Raw genomic sequence first — 20,713 nt, 5'->3', positions numbered from 1 at the left:
TCCGGACTTCTTTCCAATCTCTATTCACTAAAAAATAAGTAAATCATTAAAATAAAGACATTTGTATAAATTATAAAGTATAAATTAAAGTTCATTATTAATTAATTCAATTATAAAGCAAACAGATAATTAAGGCAAGTTAAGAAAAATGTTACAAATAAAATAAAAAGTAAAACAATACAAAAAACTGTATTTTGTGATCATAATAGTCGTCATTAAAAAAGAAGCCAAAAAGGCTGTAAATAAAGTGCTTTCTACATGCCTTCCATGACCCTCTTTATACCGGTGGGACCCGCCCTTAGTAATTATTACACCATTATTAAACTCTTAAAAACGACCTTTATAACAAAGAGTCATTATTTTTAATTGTGTTGCTATTGCTGTTTGAGATTACATCTTTAAATGGGGAAAATATATGAAAAATAAAATGCATTCAGTAGAATTAACCTGCTGTGTCATCTCTACCGAACATGATCATGGATGTTAAACCCCTCCTGATTGACACACAATCCGACCAATCACAGTGAAGCACCGGAGCGAGTCAGCCAATCACAGTCATCTTCAGTGGGTTAGCTTGTTCTCCGGTTGAACGACATCTCTGTCAGTAAATGTAAGTATTAATGTCTTTATTTCTGCCTCATGTTTTTCATTAGTAACATATTGAGCAGGTGTGTGTGTAATCCAGGTGTGTGTGGTGTTAAAATGAGGCTCTGTGAGAGATTGTGGAGCAGGATAGAGGTTTATCACGACAGGATGCAGAGTCATCTGTTTATTATGGGAGCCTGGTGCGTCTGCTGTCATTAGAGTGTCTCAAAGAGCCAAAATAAAACCTGTCAATATTGTATATGTCTGTTTTAGCATATATCCATACTGTTCTGTTTATATTTTAGTGTGAATTTCAGATTTAAATATATGATATCATTTATTACAGAAGCTGTCTTTCTGATTTCTGTCTCAGTCTTTTCTGAATGTGTTATTCATTAAGAGCAATAACATAAAGACAGCTATAGGACTTTTAAATTGTATTTCTATTGTATTGAACATTTGCTTTTGTTTTTTGGCTTATTTATTTGACTAAAGTCTAAACCAACAACTCATTCGTATTCCTCAAAACCTGTAAATATTTAATAGTATTCTATATTTTTATTTCAGTGTATTTTTGACTTTTGCTTTACTTTATTCTTTGTACACTTTTATTTTATAATTGTTCATTTGTATTGTACACAACAGCCCTCACCTAACAAGAACAACAACAACAACAACAACAACAACAATAATAATACAAATAAACGTCAGGTAAAATAACTTAATTTAAGGTAAAACAAACATAAAAAAAAAGAAAACAATAAAAATTAATAAATAATCTTCCTCCTCCTCCTCCTCTTCCTCCTCATCTTCCTCCTCCTCATCTTCCTCCTCCTCCTCCTCAGCATGGCGTCCGGCGCTCTCTTCCCCAGCATGGTGTCTGGTTCTCGCGGTTCCTCCAGTAAGTACCTGGTGGAGTTCCGGGCGGGGAAGATGACGATGAAGGGCAGCACGGTGACGCCGGACAAGAGGAAGGGTCAGGTGTACATCCAGCAGACCGACGACTCGCTCATCCACTTCTGCTGGAAGGACCGGACCACCGGCAACGTGGACGACGTACGGCACAGGATTTCATACTGAAAAACACCTGGAGTTATTGTGAAGTCATCCTTTCAACGGTTTTATTTCTGAAGTAGTGCTGACAGTATTATAGGATACGAGACATCACAGCAACAGAAAGCAAAACTAAATTAAATACAAATCAAAAAGAATAAACTCTGAAAATAATGTTCATTTAACTTTCTTTAAATGTTGGAATTTTCTGTGTAAAATTGTCTTTTCTTTATGATGTTCCTGATGTTGATGTCATTGACACCATGATATCTAATATATATGAGTACTCTCAGTCATATATCCATTTGATGTATCTAAGAAGTCCCGCAGAAATCACACAGTATATTCTACATGTAGTCCAGTTCCTTCTAAAAATACATTCCCTGTATCTTCCCTTGTTAGTCTTGGCTGTCGTTCGATTAAAATCCTCCATCTTTTCTCAGAACTTATGAAAAGGAAGGTGTTCATTATCTCCCCCTGAAGTCCTCTCCGTGCACACATCTTGCGAACCAAACGTTCTCACTCTTTCCTCTTTTTGCTTTCTGCTTTACTTTTCCTTTACACGATATGTATTGTCACTAAAGCCAGGTGTCATATATACGTTAGTTATTGGCCTTGATTCATTCCTGTGAAAGGGGTTTGTTGTGTTTGACTTGTCTCCTGGTCCCGCTGCAGGACCTGATCATCTTCCCGGACGACTGTGAGTTTAAGCGTGTGAGCCAGTGCACCACAGGACGGGTGTTCGTACTGAAGTTCAAAGCTGGATCCAAGAGACTCTTCTTCTGGATGCAGGTACACACACACACACACACACACACACACACGCACACGCACACGCACACACACACACACTCTCACACACACACACACACACACACACACACACACACACACACACACACACACACACACACACACACACACACACACTCTCACACTCATGCCTGAGAGGAAATAGACCCTGTTGTGTTTCTTCTTCAGGAGCCGAAGAGTGAGAAGGACGAGGAGCACTGCAGGAAAGTGAACGAGTATCTCAACAACCCCCCCATGCCGGGCGCTCTGGGCAGCGGGGGTGGTGGGGGGCACGACCTGTCCGCTCTGGGAGGTAAAACACCATCATCTTTATTGTGAAGAAAATGTTCCTTAAGCAATCACTAGCTTTGGTGTTGGGTTTACTGAAATGGAAAAATAGATCAAATGTTGAAATAAATACTAATACAAAAATAGATTTATTTAAAGTCTTGAAAATATTAAATACAAATATGAATACAAATACTTTTGAAATACAAGAAGCAAAAGAAAACATACAATACAGATATGACAAATGACTGTGCAAACTATGAACTATGACTGAATGAAAGGTGAACATTTTACTTTAATCTCAAAATTCTGACTTTTTTCCACGTTGCTTTTCTGTGGAGGTATAGAAGTGTTGAGGAACATATTTGTACATTTAGAACATTTTCCCTATTTTGTTTTCTAAAATGTAAAACTCATGATATTTTCGGGTGTTTTTCATGGAATTTGAAACAGGGGTCCACAGCTTTTACCTCTGTGCATGCAAGATGTACATTTTGCGATTTGATTTCTGCAGAACATTCATTTATTATCATACTAAACATCTTCTCTGAGCAAATGTTGTCTGAGAAATTAGCAAAAAGGATCTAAATCTGAGCCTGGAAACGTTTGAAAAGGTTGGAGCCCTGATGAATTAATCCTGATGTCCTATGTTTATTTTCTCCTGTGCAGGTGAGGGCGGTCTGCAAAGCCTTCTGGGTAATATGAGCCACAACCAGCTGATGCAGCTCATCGGACCGACCGGACTGGGTGGGATCGGTACGGATCAGCAATATATTTAAGTGAATGTATTTTAGTTTCTCTCAGGATATTACCGTGATGTCTTCCACCCTCAGGGGGCCTCGGGGCCCTCGCTGGCCCAGGATTGGCTAACCTGCTGGGCAGCAGCAGCAGCAGCAGCAGCAGCAGCAGCAGCAGCGTCCCTGCAGCCAGCAACTCCTCCACCAGGTCAGTTCAAACACACAGGACACCTTTATCTTTTTATACACTACATTTATTCAAAACAGCTGCTGATGGTGGGATTTTTGACACCTTCTTGGTTGTTTGGTGGCAGGTTTTTTTTAGAAATGACAAGATTTTTGGTTTAATTATAAAAGCGTAACTCAGCTCCTATAATGAGTCCGTAATAAAGTGTTTAGCCACAAAGAATTGTCCAATTGAAACCAATTTTAATCAATTCCAGCCCTGGCTTTAAACATGAACTTGCGGCTGTTCTCCAGCAGAGGGAGACATTTCCTCCTTTACCCTATGGGGGAAATACATGCTATTTACATGGTTTCCTGCACAAAAAATAAAAAAACTAAAGTAAAAAATACATTTAAAATGTAATAAAATTAAGAAGAAAATTCAGAAACGTTGAATAATTGAAGTAGTTTATCATCTTGAAGTGTACGGAAGTTAAAATCGAAAAAATATGTTTTTTAAATGTTTAATTCAGTGAAATAAGATAACTAAAAAAGTAAATAAGAAGAAAAATAAATCACGGCTGTGTCCCTCTCTCTCCTCTCAGCCCGTCCACAGCCGTCACCCCCCACCTCCACCTCTGCTGCCAGCCGCCTCGGCTCCTCCCAGGTTCCCACCACCCCCATCACCCCCTCCAACACCTCAGCCGCCTCCCCCACCGCTTCCTCCCCCTCCACCCCTGCTGCAGCCTCAGGGGCCGCCGGGACCCCCAACCCGTCGCAGCCCATCCAGCTGAGGGACCTGCAGAGCATCCTGGCCACCATGAATGTCCCGGCCGGCGGACAGGGTGAGGGAGCACACACCGGGCAGAGAGACTGTCAGGGGATCATCCACCAGACTAACCAGTGTGTGTGTGTGTGTGTCTGTGTGTGTGTGTGTGTGCGTCCTGCAGTGGACCTGGCCAGCGTGCTCACCCCGGAGGTCATGGCTCCCATCCTGTCTCACCCCGAGGTGCAGCAGCGCCTCACTCCGTTCCTGCCGTCCGGAGAGTCCCTGCCACAGAGCAGCGAGGAGCTGAGCAACACGCTCAGCTCGCCTCAGTTCCAGCAGGTACCAAATAATCCTCAATAAATCTGGGGTTTTAATTCAGTGTGAGCATTTTGTTCCTCATTTGCATTTATATGGACGTTTGAATTATAAAATACCTTTACCTTTTTACCGTGTGTGTGTGTGTGTGTGTGTGTGTGTGTGTGTGTGTGTGTGTGTGTGTGTGTGTGTGTGTGTGTGTGTGTGTGTGTGTGTGTGTGTGTGTGTGTGTGTGTGTGTGTGTGTGTGTGTGTGTGTGAGAGCAGGCGATGAGTATGTTCAGCAGCGCTCTGGCCTCGGGTCAGTTAGGTCCTCTGATGAATCAGTTTGGTCTGCCGGCAGAAGCCGTCGACGCCGCCAACAAAGGAGGTCAGTCTCACCACAGCTAAAGAAATCCCCGTCATGGTTCAGGATCGTTTGGACATTTTATACCGGGACTTTACTTCTCAGATTTGGGATTGTTTACTCCGTATTATATCATATTTTGACCTTAAAATAGGACGTTGATCAAGTGTAAACTGTGTGAATTAACGACACACATGTTAAAGAGTCAAAGATAGAAGATGTGTCTCTTTTTAACTTCAGCTTCTACAAAAGGACACTTTTTATCACCTTTTAAATAAACTTTGATGTTAAGAGGTTTTTCCATATCCTATATGACAAATCTTTTATATTCTTCCATGAGCGATTATACTCTGACTTTTCTGGGACTTATTTAGCAGTTGTACGTTATTAACTGCCTTATAACGACCTTTTCCAGCATCTCCGTTACTTTTGAAGAGTCTGGATCGTTTGACACGCTGCTCTACGACTTCTTTATGACTGTTTGTCGACATACTAAACTATTGAGACGAACTCTATGAACATTATGTTTTAATATAAGTGGTAAGACACATCTCTCTCTCTCTGCAGACGTCGAAGCCTTCGCCAAAGCCATGGAGACGGAGACAAAGTCGGAGCAGGACGGTGACGCCAAGGACAAGAAGGACGACGACGAGGACATGAGTCTGGACTGAGAATTTAATATTTCACTTATTTATTTTGCTGCTGCGGATGGTTTGTAACTATGAAACACTAAGGATAAAGTACTAAGAGTATGGTTAATATAACCCCCCCCCCCCTCCCCCCGGCCTGCATGAATATAAACTGATCATGTTTTAAAGCTGCATGTCTTCTGACGCAAGAAATACTGAGAAATAAACTCGACTGCTGTGTTTATTGGTTTTGTGATCCAAACCGGGGGTAAATGGTGTACTTTTACTCCACTACATTTATCACCTTTAGTTACTTTACAGATTAGGATTACTGATGGTAAATATAATCTCCCTTAAATCAGACTGTAGTTCACCTGCAGTAAATCCAGCAGCTACCCTGCAGTATACAAAGCCATTCAAACTAGCTGCACCTTTACCAGCTCTGAGAACACTTTAATGATCAATCATTATAAAACATATCAGAGATATTATTCTGAAATGGACCAATCAGACAATGAGTACTTTTACTGTCGCTACTTTAAGTACATTTAGAGGAGAGTACTTTCTACTTTCACTGGAGGAACATTTAGAATACTTTTACTGTGACAGAGTATTCCTACACTCTGGTACTTCTACTTTACTCAAGTACAAGACCTGAGTACTTCTACTTTACTCAAGTACAAGATCTGAGTACTTCTACTTTTACTCAAGTACAAGATCTGAGTACTTCTACTTTACTCAAGTACAAGACCTGAGTACTTCTACTTTACTCAAGTACAAGACCTGAGTACTTCTACTTTACTCAAGTACAAGATCTGAGTACTTCTACTTTTACTCAAGTACAAGATCTGAGTACTTCTACTTTACTCAAGTACAAGATCTGAGTACTTCTACTTTACTCAAGAACAAGACCTGAGTACTTCTACTTTACTCAAGTACAAGATCTGAGTACTTCTACTTTACTCAAGAACAAGATCTGAGTACTTCTACTTTACTCAAGTACAAGACCTGAGTACTTCTACTTTTACTCAAGTACAACATCTGAGTACTTCTACTTTACTCAAGTACAAGACCTGAGTACTTCTACTTTTACTCAAGTACAAGACCTGAGTACTTCTACTTAACTCAAGTACAAGACCTGAGTACTTCTACTTTACTCAAGAACAAGATCTGAGTACTTCTACTTTTACTCAAGTACAAGATCTGAGTACTTCTACTTTACTCAAGTACAAGACCTGAGTACTTCTACTTTACTCAAGTACAAGATCTGAGTACTTGTACTTTTACTCGAGTACAAGATCTGAGTACTTCTACTTTACTCAAGTACAAGATCTGAGTACTTGTACTTTTACTCGAGCTAAGGGGTTCAGCATAAACAGGTCTGTAGTCCGCGTCAGTGACTTTAGAACACGCTCAGGGTGACTGTGCAGTTTCTGAACATTTATTTTAAAACAGATTCATTTGACAGTCAAACAACAATGAATATTCTCACATTTAAATATAACATGTACAAGTACACAGATCAGTTTGGAAGTTTATCTTAACACATGTTTGTTTACCACTGCAAACAACAACAACAACAACAACAACAGCAGCATTTAAAGACTTCCCCAGCAGATAGACTCTGACATGTCAACATGAAATAAGACGTATAATAAAGTACGGTTCATTAAAATAGAGCGAATTACAGAAGATGATCGACTCGATTCAATTTTTCCAAATACTTTGACAGCTGCACAAAGCAGTGCTCCAGTCTGACTTTATTTAAACTACAGTATTACAGTATCCTGCTGGAGGGGGGGGTGAGGTCTGTCCTTCCCTGTAACCACGTTCAGATGGTGCTAGACGCAGACAGACTCTGAGCACCAGCAGAAAGCGGTCACCCTCGGAGAGAGGACACTGAACATCTGACTCTGGGGTCCGGACTCCTCCACACAGAAACACACTCCCCACGCCAAGAACACTGATTTCAAATGGTGCTAGACAGATGAAGAGACTCTAAGCCACCACCTGAAACCAGCCTCCAAGGGGGGCCAGTCTGAGGAGGGGCCTCCTGACTCTGGAAGAGAAAGAGGAGAATAAATGTTGTATTTAGTTTTTGTTTTGTAAGAGTTTCGCAAAGTTTCTGTGATTAAACTACAGTATTCTGTGATTAAACTACAGTATTCTGTTATTAAACTACAGTATTCTGTAATTAAACTACAGTATTTAGAGATTAAACTACAGTATTCTGTTATTAAACTACAGTATTCTGTTATTAAACTACAGTATTCTGTAATTAAACTACAGTATTCTGTTATTAAACTACAGTATTCTGTGATTAAACTACAGTATTCTGTGATTAAACTACAGTATTCTGTGATTAAACTACAGTATTCTGTGATTAAACTACAGTATTCTGTAATTAAACTACAGTATTTAGAGATTAAACTACAGTATTCTGTTATTAAACTACAGTATTTAGAGATTAAACTACAGTATTCTGTGATTAAACTACAGTATTATTAAACTACAGTATTCTGTGATTAAACTACAGTATTCTGTTATTAAACTACAGTGCAGCTTACTTGTGAGTCCTGCTGGAGGGGGGGGGGGTGAGGTCTGTCCTTCCCTGTAACCACGTTCAGATGGTGCTAGACGCAGACAGACTCTGAGCACCAGCAGAAAGCGGTCACCCTCGGAGAGAGGACACTGAACATCTGACTCTGGGGTCCGGACTCCTCCACACAGAAACACACTCCCCACCCCAAGAACACTGATTTCAAATGGTGCTAGACAGATGAAGAGACTCTAAGCCACCACCTGAAACCAGCCTCCAAGGGGGGTCGGTCTGAGGAGGGGCCTCCTGACTCTGGAAGAGAAAGAGGAGAATAAATGTCGTATTTTTGGTTTGTAAGTAAGACCCTAACTTTTGCAGTAGTTTTTTACATTTCTCTGAATGTATTGAAACGTATCATACACATTATATCAGATACCTTTTGTCATGACCCTAAACTGTCCATCACGTCTTCTGACACATTAAACACTCTTACTTTGACAAATGTACGATGATCTTTTCAGGGTTATTCCGATTCATTACATCTTTCTTTCATATTTTTCCAAGTGTTTTTTTCATTTAGTGATTAAACTACAGTATTCTGTAATTAAACTACAGTATTCTGTGATTAAACTACAGTATTCTGTAATTAAACTACAGTATTCTGTGATTAAACTACAGTTTCTGTGATTAAACTACAGTATTCTGTGATTAAACTACAGTATTCTGTGATTAAACTACAGTATTCTGTGATTAAACTACAGTATTCTGTGATTAAACTACAGTTTCTGTGATTAAACTACAGTATTCTGTGATTAAACTACAGTTTCTGTGATTAAACTACAGTATTCTGTGATTAAACTACAGTATTTAGTAATTAAACTACAGTATTATTAAACTACAGTATTCTGTAATTAAACTACAGTTTCAGTGATTAAACTACAGTATTATTAAACTACAGTATTCAGTTATTAAACTACAGTATTCTGTGATTAAACTACAGTATTCAGTGATTAAACTACAGTATTCAGTGATTAAACTACAGTATTCTGTGATTAAACTACAGTATTCTGTGATTAAACTACAGTGCAGCCTACTTGTGAGTCCTGCTGGAGGGGGGGTGAGGTCTGTCCTTCCCTGTAACCACGTTCAGATGGTGCTAGACGCAGACAGACTCTGAGCACCAGCAGAAAGCGGTCACCCTCGGAGAGAGGACACTGAACATCTGACTCTGGGGTCCGGACTCCTCCACACAGAAACACACTCCCCGCCCCAAGAACACTGATTTCAAATGGTGCTAGACAGATGAAGAGACTCTAAGCCACCACCTGAAACCAGCCTCCAAGGGGGGCCAGTCTGAGGAGGGGCCTCCGGCGGTGACGTCCTCAAATCTGAAATAAATAATTGGAAATAGCATTAACGATAGCATCAAACAGTGGGACAGATTCTCCTTTATGAGGGATATAAATAACAATGACTAATTCATAATGTTTTCATTACCTGAATTAAACTGCTGCTACCTGTCTTCAGACTCACCTGCAGTCCTCTCTCTCTCTGCTGCTCCCAGGTAAGGTGAGGAGGGCGAGGGTGTGTTACGCTTCAGTCACTACAAGAGAGAGGAGGACAGGAAGTGATGGGAGTCATGACGCAGTTACAACGTGTGTGTGTGTGTGTGTGGGGTGGGGGGGTGGGGGGAGGAGTCAGGTAGTAGCCAGGTAACTCACCTGGTGCTTCGACAAAGTGCAAAACTACCTGCTGAAGGTTAGAGCACACTGCCATGCATGTCCCTGCAGAACACAGGGTGTGTGTGTCTCTGTAATTGTGTGTGTGTGTGTGTGTGTGTGTGTGTGTGTGTGTGTGTGTGTGTCTGTGTCTGTGTCGGTAGGTGTCTGGTTGCTCCGCCCACCCCGGGTTGTTTGTTGGTGTGTGTCACTGGACCTGTTGTGTAATGCTTATACAAGATTTAAAGGGACAGGAGGTCTTTAAAGGTGTCTGTCTGTCTGTCTGTCTGTCTGTCTGTCTGTCTGTCTGTCTGTCTGTCTGTCTGTCTGTCTGTCTGTCTGTCTGTCTGTCTGTCTGTCTGTCTGTCTGTCTGTCTGTCTGTCTGTCTGTCTGTCTGTCTGTCTGTCTGTCTGTCTGTCTGTCTGTCTGTCTGTCGGTTGGAAATATTAAGCTGGCTTTATTTACACAGCAATAAGAAAGCAATTTGCAGAAGACGCTGCCAATACACAAATGCATCCATTATGTGACTGCATTCTGGTACACACACACACACACACACACACACACACACACACACACACACACACACACAGTCTGCGACAAACTAGGGCTGAGCTATATATAGTAGATGTGTATATCAGTATGTAGAGTCTCTACTTTAAAGAGTCCTCTCCTGCTGATGTTCAGGTGTATATCAGTATGTAGAGTCTCTACTTTAAAGAGTCCTCTCCTGCTGATGTTCAGGTGTATATCAGTATGTAGAGTCTCTACTTTAAAGAGTCCTCTCCTGCTGATGTTCAGGTGTATATCAGTATGTAGAGTCTCTACTTTAAAGAGTCCTCTCCTGCTGATGTTCAGGTGTATATCAGTATGTAGTGTCTCTACTTTAAAGAGTCCTCTCCTGCTGATGTTCAGGTGTATATCAGTATGTAGAGTCTCTACTTTAAAGAGTCCTCTCCTGCTGATGTTCAGGTGTATATCAGTATGTAGTGTCTCTACTTTAAAGAGTCCTCTCCTGCTGATGTTCAGGTGTATATCAGTATGTAGAGTCTCTACTTTAAAGAGTCCTCTCCTGCTGATGTTCAGGTGTATATCAGTATGTAGTGTCTCTACTTTAAAGAGTCCTCTCCTGCTGATGTTCAGGTGTATATCAGTATGTAGAGTCTCTACTTTAAAGAGTCCTCTCCTGCTGATGTTCAGGTGTATATCAGTATGTAGAGTCTCTACTTTAAAGAGTCCTCTCCTGCTGATGTTCAGGTGTATATCAGGATGTAGTGTCTCTACTTTAAAGAGTCCTCTCCTGCTGATGTTCAGGTGTATATCAGTATGTAGAGTCTCTACTTTAAAGAGTCCTCTCCTGCTGATGTTCAGGTGTATATCAGTATGTAGTGTCTCTACTTTAAAGAGTCCTCTCCTGCTGATGTTCAGGTGTATATCAGTATGTAGAGTCTCTACTTTAAAGAGTCCTCTCCTGCTGATGTTCAGGTGTATATCAGTATGTAGTGTCTCTACTTTAAAGAGTCCTCTCCTGCTGATGTTCAGGTGTATATCAGTATGTAGTGTCTCTACTTTAAAGAGTCCTCTCCTGCTGATGTTCAGGTGTATATCAGTATGTAGAGTCTCTACTTTAAAGAGTCCTCTCCTGCTGATGTTCAGGTGTATATCAGTATGTAGTGTCTCTTTATGTTTCTCATACTGTCTGTGCTGCAGCACCTCTTTTCACCCTCTGTCTGAAACCAGAGCCCAGTCTGCTCTGATTGGTTAGCTGGCCTGCTCTGTTGTGATTGGTCAACCAGCTTAGAGATGTCCCGCACCTTAGCCTATCACGTTCAATGTGTTGGAGAGCTAGCCAAAAGGAGGCATTACAGGCAGGGGGGGCACAGGGATTTTAGCCTCTGCAGACCATTTACATGCACTAAAACCTGTAGAACACACTGCAGGAGAGGGAAAACTCCAAAAAGCAGAATAGGACCTCTTTAACACACATGCATTTTTTCAGAAGTGTGGTCTGGATGCTGGACTTGAGGCGCGTTGAACGAAAAGACCTCCTTTATTATATGAACATTAAATCTGCGGGTTTCAAATCCTTATCATCTCAGAGTCAGGCTGCAGGAGAGGCTGAGCAGAGGGGGGACGGGGGTCACACTTTAATCTACAGTTTGTCCTGGAGAGCAGTCGGCATGACTCTTAATTTGTAGGGAGATTGATATCTAATTAATTCCTTTCTGATTAATTGCTGATTGCTGCAGAAAAAGAGAAAAGGAAGTTTTTCATTAAATATTTACAATCGTTTACCTGATGTCTGATTTTCCACTCAATATTGAAGTGGTTATATTTATTGTAAACTCATCTGGGAACCAACACCTGCTTTTAACACCAAGTAAAATCATTTAAGGGATAATAGCTCGATTTCCCCCAGAAGTTGCGACACATTTGGGACTCTTTTAAGGACATTTGGGACTCTTTTAAGGACATTTGGGACTCTTTTAAGGACATTATAAACAAGAGGCTGACTGTCTCATTACAGGCAGGGATAGGTAAGAAAGTCAGCTGATTTTTTCCTGCACTAAGTTAATGTTTTATGGATATTATTCAGGAGTTTAAAGCACCTGCAGGACAATATGCATCAAAAGGGACGGGGATCGATAGAAATATTAGACGATAAAAGTGCGACAACCTCTTATGAAGCACAGAAGCTGCAGAAATCACACATAAACACACACTACCCTCATGTTTCCATGGAAAACTTGTGGTTCCTGCAACTGCAAAAAGCCAATCAGGCTTTGTAACCAATCAGAGGCTGAGCTCGGGCTGCTAGCCAACCAGAATGGAGCTCTGGCCCCATGGCCTGTGATGCAGCAGCGTAAGGAAGTGCAGTGCATGTGAACTGGAGAGGAGCCAGAGCAGAGTCACCCAGAGAGAGAAAGGTAAACAAGTTCCCATCTGACTGTCTGATGCTCTGCCTCCGATCCTCGGCCATCACACTCTTGCAGATCGCTTCCTGTCACACACACAGAAAGAGAGAGAGAGACAGAGAGAGAGAGAGATAGATAACGACCGGGCCGAAGACACACACACTGCGTCACCACCTCTGTCCCTCCTCACTACGCAGAAACAAATCTGGGGAAGGGTTTTCGGCCCTGGAGGGTGACAACAAATCACAGGACGGACACGGACACACGGAAACACACACCGACACACACACACACACACACACACACACACACACACACACACACACACACACACACACACACACTTCTCCTGCCTTATGAATGTGTCTCTATGAGCTCCATGCTTCCCCCGTTCTCCACCCTCCGCCCTCCTGTAGGCGATGGTGGAGAGAAGAAGTCGATGTTTCTCGGTAGGAAAACTCGAGCCTCGCAGGGATCTGAGCAACACTCCAGAATATTCTCAGCTTAACCCCAGCGTCGCACCTCTGCCCACTAACAACACACACCTTAGCCAACAACAAGAACTACAGACACACACAGCTTCAGCATCCATGTTGAACTCGATGCTAGCACACACACACTGACACACACACACACACACACACTGACACACACAAAACTACCAAAGAGGAAGAGGAGGAGAAGCCGAGGTTGTCCGAAACCCATTGTGTGTCGACTTCAGGTGAAAACTCGATGACTTCTCAGCTTCCGTTTCTCCTGACATGAAAAAGTGACGTAGCAACTAATCCAGAATCTCTCCCTCTCCCGCTCTCCCTCTGTCTCCCTTTTCTACTCGCCTCTAAAAACACACGCACTCTTTATTTTCATCTTGTTGCAACAGCAGAACTGCTATTGGACTTGCAGCACACACACACACACACACACACACGTGCATGCTCACGCTGCTCTCTCCGACTGTGTGTGTGTGTGTGTGTGACGCAGCACTTAATTCTCTCTGATTTTACACCGCCTGCACAAAAAAAAGCAACTTCTGAATCAAGCAAACACACTGCCTCACAGGGACAGTAAGCATGAATTAAAGGGACCCTGACCCCCCCCCCCTTTACCCACGGCTGTCACACACACACCCTATACCGTGTCCTCGTTTCCCCCCCGTCTCCCTCACACACTCGGTGTGTGTGGCCTCCGCTCGGCTGGGGGAGACGCTGCTGTCTGAGGCTGAGCTGCTCCTGGATCAGCTGACTGCCCGCTGCTTTTAAAGGCACATCAGCTCTGTCGCATGAGCTGCAACAGTCCGGCTTTTAAACACCGTGATGAGAGGGGACAATCGATTCATAAGCATGCAGATTTTCTCTTTGAATCGATTCAGAACTTCCAAAAAGCGTATTTCTAAAGGCTTTTCTTCGGTGCATTACTTCTGTACAACATAATGCACTGGTTCGACTTTGAGCAACGATCTGCATCTTTTTCAGGAGCTTCGACTTCGGAATAATGATCTAATGCATTCTGACAAACCCAACCAGTTTCGTACCATCAGCATAATTTGCCTTTTCCTTTAAAAGCTTAATGAAGTCCATGCATGCTAACATTAATCCAAAAGCTGTCGTGGTAAAGCAGCCAGATGTTGCTACAGATGCACAAGTCAAAGTTGTGTCAAGCTTTGTTTGGATCACAACAAACACTTTCTACTGATTACGTCTTAGTTTTGGTTACATGTTTGGGCCTAATATAAAAGCAGGTATATTTCAATATGTGCAGCACTTCTGCTTCTGAAAGAGAGAAATACTAGATCATTCTTTTAATGTTTTTTCCTAATGAAGCGACTGAGTGACAGAACGCTACACACTCAAAATACTCTACAGAAAAAAGCAACTGTTTTTTACGTACAACTTATTTTTGAAATTGGTTTGTCAATCTTCTTCGTTTAGTTACTGACATTTAAGAAATACTTTTTTGAAATAAAAAACATTTATTTGTTCAAATTTGAAGTAAAAGTGACCAGTTTATGAAATACATTCATACCAACTTCATCTCATATATTGCACTTTATTTTATTGCTCTTCCTTACTAAACATTTTGTGATTAATGAATCTTTTATGTCCATTCTTACTTTAGCTTCTTATGTTTATATTAATATTTAGATTTTTAAGCTTCTTATCTCTTAAGTTTATTTAATATATTTCATTTTTATCACACTTTCTTACTTTTATGTTTATTTAATATTTCTAGTATTTTTATTGTCATTAATCTTTTCATGCGCAGTCTTGCTTTAGCTTCTTCTGTTTATATATATGTTTTATATTATTTTAAAAACCTGCATTTTATTACTTTAAAGTCCTTTGTTAATATAAATATCTTTATTCTATTTTTTATATTTATTTTTAATGATTCTCCCTCCTTTAGTTCCTGGTGCTTCCTCCCTTAAGTGGATAAAATACATTGAGTATAATATATGATGCGGCGGTTTCTTTGAAGCTCTGAGTTCCTGTTTTATAAACAGTCTGTTTAGTTTCAGTCGAACATTAGCAGAAGTTATTTTAAGGACTCCCGTGTTTATCTGATTGTTCACGTACCTCCTTCAGAGGGTCTTCATCTGTAACGTAAACCTCACCGAGGAGCTGCGGGGACATGAAGGGAAAAAGAAAAACACTTTTAAACAAACAAATCAAATCAACACTCGTGGAGGTAAGTCAGGATTTGTAGAGCTTTCTGAATGCACTATTAACTAATGAAGCACCAACAGAGCGCTCCGACTGAAACACACTTGTTGGACGACATGTTAATAGTTGCATTCATATTTGATATTGTTAGTCTTTCATCATTTTATTTAATATGTGCGACATTATTCTCACTTTAAGACCATTTATTTATGCCACTGATTGGATCATAAAACAGCATTAAAGCTGCAATAATTCAAACAAATAAAAGTTCTTTTAATACTTAAGAAAAGTCCAAAACACATCATAAATAAATACAATAAAAACTATTCATGATGGGACCGTTGGGTTTCGTTCCATCGGTTGAAAAAAATAACACCCCCGATTTTTTCTGGCGTAAACACGGGAAATATTGGGGTCAGCAAAAATAAATAAAGGTAACTTATTTCACATTTCTTATGAATTAAATCCTTTCTGATCCTTAATATTTTGGTTTCTTCTTTCCTAAAGTCACATTGTTCTGCTGTCTTATGAAAACATCTCACTGATATTTCAGGGTGAAGCTACTTTAGTTTTGCACTCAATGTAAATGATATCTTACTTTTATTTAATGTGTTCAACAGTGTGTCACTCTTTATCTTTTATTCTGAGATATTTTTATTGTGTAATTGTTTATTTTCTACTCTATTATGTGCAACACTTCAACGTCCACATTTGGGATTAATACAGTATATTTGATCTTATCTTAAAGGGGAAATGTTAGGATCTAAAGGGATCAGAGGATCGACGAGGACTCGTTCCCTTTAAGGATGGAGGTGTGCATCCTCACTAAGCCGTATGAACGCACTCTGCACAAGATTAGATAACAGATTTAGATTTGTTTTATTCTGCATGCTATCATTTGCCACAGAAGTCCATCACACTCTGGTTCTTTAATGCAGTCTGAGGAGAAAAACAAGAGGAGGAAATCGATGCACGTAAGAATGGAGGGTTTTATCTCCCCAGATCCTGGATTAATTCACAACTTCCACAGACTGATTTTTAAAAAGGGGTTTTGTCTCAAAGAGCAGCTGGATATTCGTACTGACTGTTAGAAAGCTACACACTTAAGAGTTTAAGAAGCATTATGTCTGATCATGTCAGAAACTAAGAAAAAGGCAGTTCTTTATTTATTTATTTAGTAGAACTTTTTAAGACTTTTTATTATTATTTCAACAACACTTTCTGCCCTATAATTACATCCCAGAAGAGCGGAGGGCTGGAGAAACAGTTCATACTTTAGAGAGCCACTTTTTTAAGGGATTTGTATTTATTCTTATTTTATTTGTATTATTATTATTTCCATTTATTTTAGACATTTATTGAATTATTTGTACTTTTATGTATTTATTTTTTCAGTCCTGTATTTATTGACTTGGTTTTAAGTGTTTTTCAGGCCTTGGTTTGTGTATTAAAAGTATTATGTTAATAAAGTTTGATTGATCTCATCAGGCTAATGGATATATGCTCTGATTGGTTAGCTGGCTGACTGTGATGTGATTGGTCAACCGCTTAGAGATGTCCCGCCCTTTTAGCCTATTACGTACAATGTGTTGGAGCGCTAGCCAATAGAAGCGTGAGTGCTCCAAAGTGATGTCACTATGTTCAGGAAGTAAACAAAGGAGTCCAATGGAGGCGTTTCATTACAGTGCATCTTTAAGTAAAGAGAACAAACGATCATAGCCAACATTTCCATTTGCAACACTGAGCGTGGCGTGAATGCGTACGCGTAAGCTGAGGCGCTCCGGCTCTAAAGACACGTTCGAGGGCCGTCCGTCCTCTCAGCCATTTCCCCTCCTCATGCAGTGTGAGGTGGGGTAATTTTAGCCGAGTCATCTATCAGCTGCTCCACTTCCTAAACCCTAATCTCTCCTGGAGAGACGCCCGGCTGGCTCCGTTCGTATTGTTTTGGGATGGATTTGGAAACAGAGCTTCTAAACGCACCTACGTTTACAATAATGCTATAAAGTGTGTGATGTTACACAGAAAAGTGTGTCACACTGATGCTGTGAGACTGTTCAGTTTTTATCAAAAATAAGACAAAGTAGCAGAAAAACTCAGATAAAAATTAAGTGGGAAAATAAATAATTGTATTTAAAGAAGATAAAAGGAGAAACAACCTCATGTAAATAAAGACAAAAGAGGAAATAAAAAAACTAATTAAAATACAAAATAAAATAATAATTTAAAAACATTTATGAAATTAAATACTATTAAAAAAAGTTCTTAATAAATGTGTGCTTTTAGTTAAATAATAAATACGATTGGAGAGAAACGCTGTTAAATAAAGGACTAAAAATAAGTACATAAAAAACTTTAATTAAATTTAAAAAATGAATACTAATGGAGTAAAAAATTAAAAAGGGGGTGGGAGTAAAGTGAGAGACTAAATCAGTTAAATACAGAATAATGATGTAATAACAAATTAAAAGAATAAACAATTCCAAAATCTGCTTTTCCTAAACAGCCATTCAGCATTTCTGTCTCACTCACCCTCTGAAGCCGTCAGATCATCGATTGGTCAACAGACTGCAGCCATCTTTGTTTGTATTACCGATGCATGTTCTCCTTCTGTGAAGAAAGTCACAAAACACATCATTAATAAAAACAACACACACTTTCTCCCCTGTAGATGTGAGAAAACTTATCTGACTCATGTGTAAAGACCTGCACAATCCCGCCCCTCTGTGTCCAGAGCGGGTACTGCAGCTGCCCGACCCCCTGTGTTCAGAGACGGTACTGCAGCTGGAGGGTTTGTTTACATCAGAAATAAAAAGTGCGTATGATAGAAACCTCTGGATGGAAGTAGCTCTGGCAGAAACCAGTCAGCAGGTGTACGCACTACTAAATGAATATCATGAAGAACATCATATAATACTTTTTAGACACAAAGACACACATTTCTGGCACTGAAACCCGGGGAAAACATCATGTTACCTTAAGGAACACATGCAGCAAAATGTGAATATTGCAAAAAATAACTTTACATATCTTATGATTTAAATACAGTATGCTGAGCTAGAAATAGGACAACATGACACAGCATTTCACACTCCCACAAGTGCGATAGGAACGCACGTAGATAAGCCAGGTGTTCCTCTGCTGCGTTTAAGGAAACACATATTTAGAATAAAGAAAGTAGCCTCCATGGAAACCAAAAAGGAAATTCAGGACCTATGTCTACGTGATATTGTCTATTAATCCTGTAAGTAGTCCCCAATTTGGGCGACTGTGGCTGCTAGGTAAAGATAGAAAAAGTAACAACAATACAGTTCAAAGTAGTATCCCTGTCCTGTGCAACATGAAGTTAAGGGATACATTTTTTTTATGATGATAAAAAATGACTATGGCTATACACAATAACAACATGCAACACATGCATTAAACCACCACGCAGCAGCACAGGGATGCAAACACTACTCACTGCTGAGGAAAAGTGAAGTACGCAAGTCATTACAAAAATAACTTGCATCAAATTAGCAGCACCTGGAAAGACTAGATACCTACTGCTGAGGAAAAGTGAAGTGCACAACCTGTAATAAAAAGAGTAAAGTAGACTTCGAGAATTTCCCAATTCAGGATCAATAACGTACCTAACTATCTGAAACCTACCCTCTAACAACATGCCGCACATGCGTTGGATCCTCACGCAGCAGCAGATGGATGCAAACACAACTCACTGCTGAGGAAAAAAGTGAAGTGCGCAACATCCTCCTGCAGAACACACACACACACACACACACACACACACACACACACACACACACACACACACACACACACACACACGCACGCACACACACACACACTCACTCCTCTCCATCCTCCTGCTCCGCTGCTCTGTCCTCTCTCTGACTCCGACACAATGATCCAAAAGCACACCCCCTCCCCACTCTGCTGTTTTATAAGGAAACAGCTGAGAGAGGTTGCTTATTTCCGGGTAACGTTGGAAACAACGCTGGAAACTGCGCAGTGCATCGCAATAACCAAATCACGCTCATGCGTAATCCTCCCTGGCCTTTAGGAAAGAAGATCCCAGCTCCAACAACAGTTCGAAAAATACAAATAATGCAAAGGTATAAGCGCACTTTGCTATTTCCCATAATATAATATCCATGTAAAGGTGGTGTATATGTGAGAGCACACATGTAAATAAACTCCTCTTCTGTTACCAACAGCCTTCTGGTTTCTGCATCTGTCCCGTTACCGTCTCTTCTCTGTTAGTTTTACACTTATTAAAAAATCCACGGTTTTAATTCGCTTTATTTAAATTAGAAATACCCCAAAACACGTCCATCGACATTTTCACAGCAACACAAACAAGCCCCGCCCATTTGCACACACACCCCCGCTTCCTCATTGGACGACGCTCGGAAAGGCGTCAGTAGGATCACGTGGTTTTGACAGGGTTACAGACATGCGCAGAAAGGAAGGCAGGACGAGAGGACGCACTGCTCTCTACTTCCGGTTTAGGCGAGCACAGAAATACGGTTATAAAAATATGGAAATTTGATTAATTTCTGATTTATACATTTTTAGATAATATGAAAAAATATATATAATACAAAATAATTTAGGTAGAAATTGAACTGTAAAAAAATGTTCTTATTTGTTTTTGCTTCCCTTTACCTTATTTTATTATTTTTATACGTGTTTGTTTTTTGTCTATACTGCACTAGTGCATTGATTTGAATAAAATCAGATAATGAGAATAATAATATCAATATGTCAAATTTTCATTTTATATCATTGCTAATATTTATTTTATTTTATATTTAGGAAGGATTATTATTGAACGACATAAGGACCAAGCAGTCCTCATCAAACATAACTACAGAAATGCTAACACATACAGACAGCTCGCTCCCCCCCTCCTCCAGCCCTCGACAGTGGTACAAGAAAACAATGACCAGATAATAAAGTCTGAGTGAGAGTAGTATGCTCAAACTAAAAGCATCAACAAGGTGAGCTGAGATGTGAATATGAAGATGTCCTGAAGCAGTGATGGAGAGGAAGATAAACGAGCTTCGTATTGAAATGACCTGCGACCCACTTCTTGAAAAAGGGATGTTGTATACCGTAGGTCTCAGTGGATATGAAGTTCTAAACCAAAAACTAAACTAAACAACTAGTGTGAACACATTTAAAGATAAACCAATGAAATTG

At 40.2% G+C, this 20,713-nt stretch overlaps 1 protein-coding gene and 1 long non-coding RNA gene across 5 annotated transcripts; one reads left to right on the top strand and one right to left on the bottom strand.

The window, feature by feature from the left end:
• The first annotated feature begins 481 nt into the window (after positions 1-481).
• On the top strand, positions 482-5,920 carry LOC134866612 (proteasomal ubiquitin receptor ADRM1-like). Its single transcript, XM_063886855.1, is given in 11 exon segments — positions 482-610; positions 1,431-1,641; positions 2,314-2,430; positions 2,620-2,743; positions 3,388-3,474; positions 3,552-3,663; positions 4,226-4,244; positions 4,246-4,465; positions 4,571-4,728; positions 4,971-5,073; positions 5,617-5,920. Coding segments are annotated over 10 exon segments (1,254 nt in total). The 5' UTR covers positions 482-610; position 1,431; the 3' UTR covers positions 5,721-5,920.
• Positions 5,921-7,105: 1,185 nt separating this feature from the next.
• On the bottom strand, positions 7,106-19,865 carry LOC134871187 (uncharacterized). Of its 4 annotated transcripts, XR_010166642.1 has the most exons (8): positions 19,160-19,865; positions 18,215-18,292; positions 18,041-18,118; positions 15,425-15,469; positions 9,715-9,820; positions 9,312-9,605; positions 8,246-8,529; positions 7,106-7,737 (listed from the first exon to the last, which is right to left on the bottom strand). It is a non-coding gene; the product is annotated as an uncharacterized LOC134871187 (long non-coding RNA). The 4 variants fall into 4 exon arrangements; XR_010166641.1 differs by having other exon boundaries at positions 18,215-19,865; XR_010166644.1 differs by having other exon boundaries at positions 9,751-9,820; positions 18,215-19,865.
• Between the last annotated feature and the right edge of the window lie 848 nt (positions 19,866-20,713).

The sequence above is a fragment of the Eleginops maclovinus genome, chromosome 1 (genome assembly GCF_036324505.1).
Source record: "Eleginops maclovinus isolate JMC-PN-2008 ecotype Puerto Natales chromosome 1, JC_Emac_rtc_rv5, whole genome shotgun sequence".
Taxonomy (NCBI): Eukaryota; Metazoa; Chordata; class Actinopteri; order Perciformes; family Eleginopidae; genus Eleginops; species Eleginops maclovinus.
This window is presented reverse-complemented; position numbering and strand designations above follow the sequence as displayed.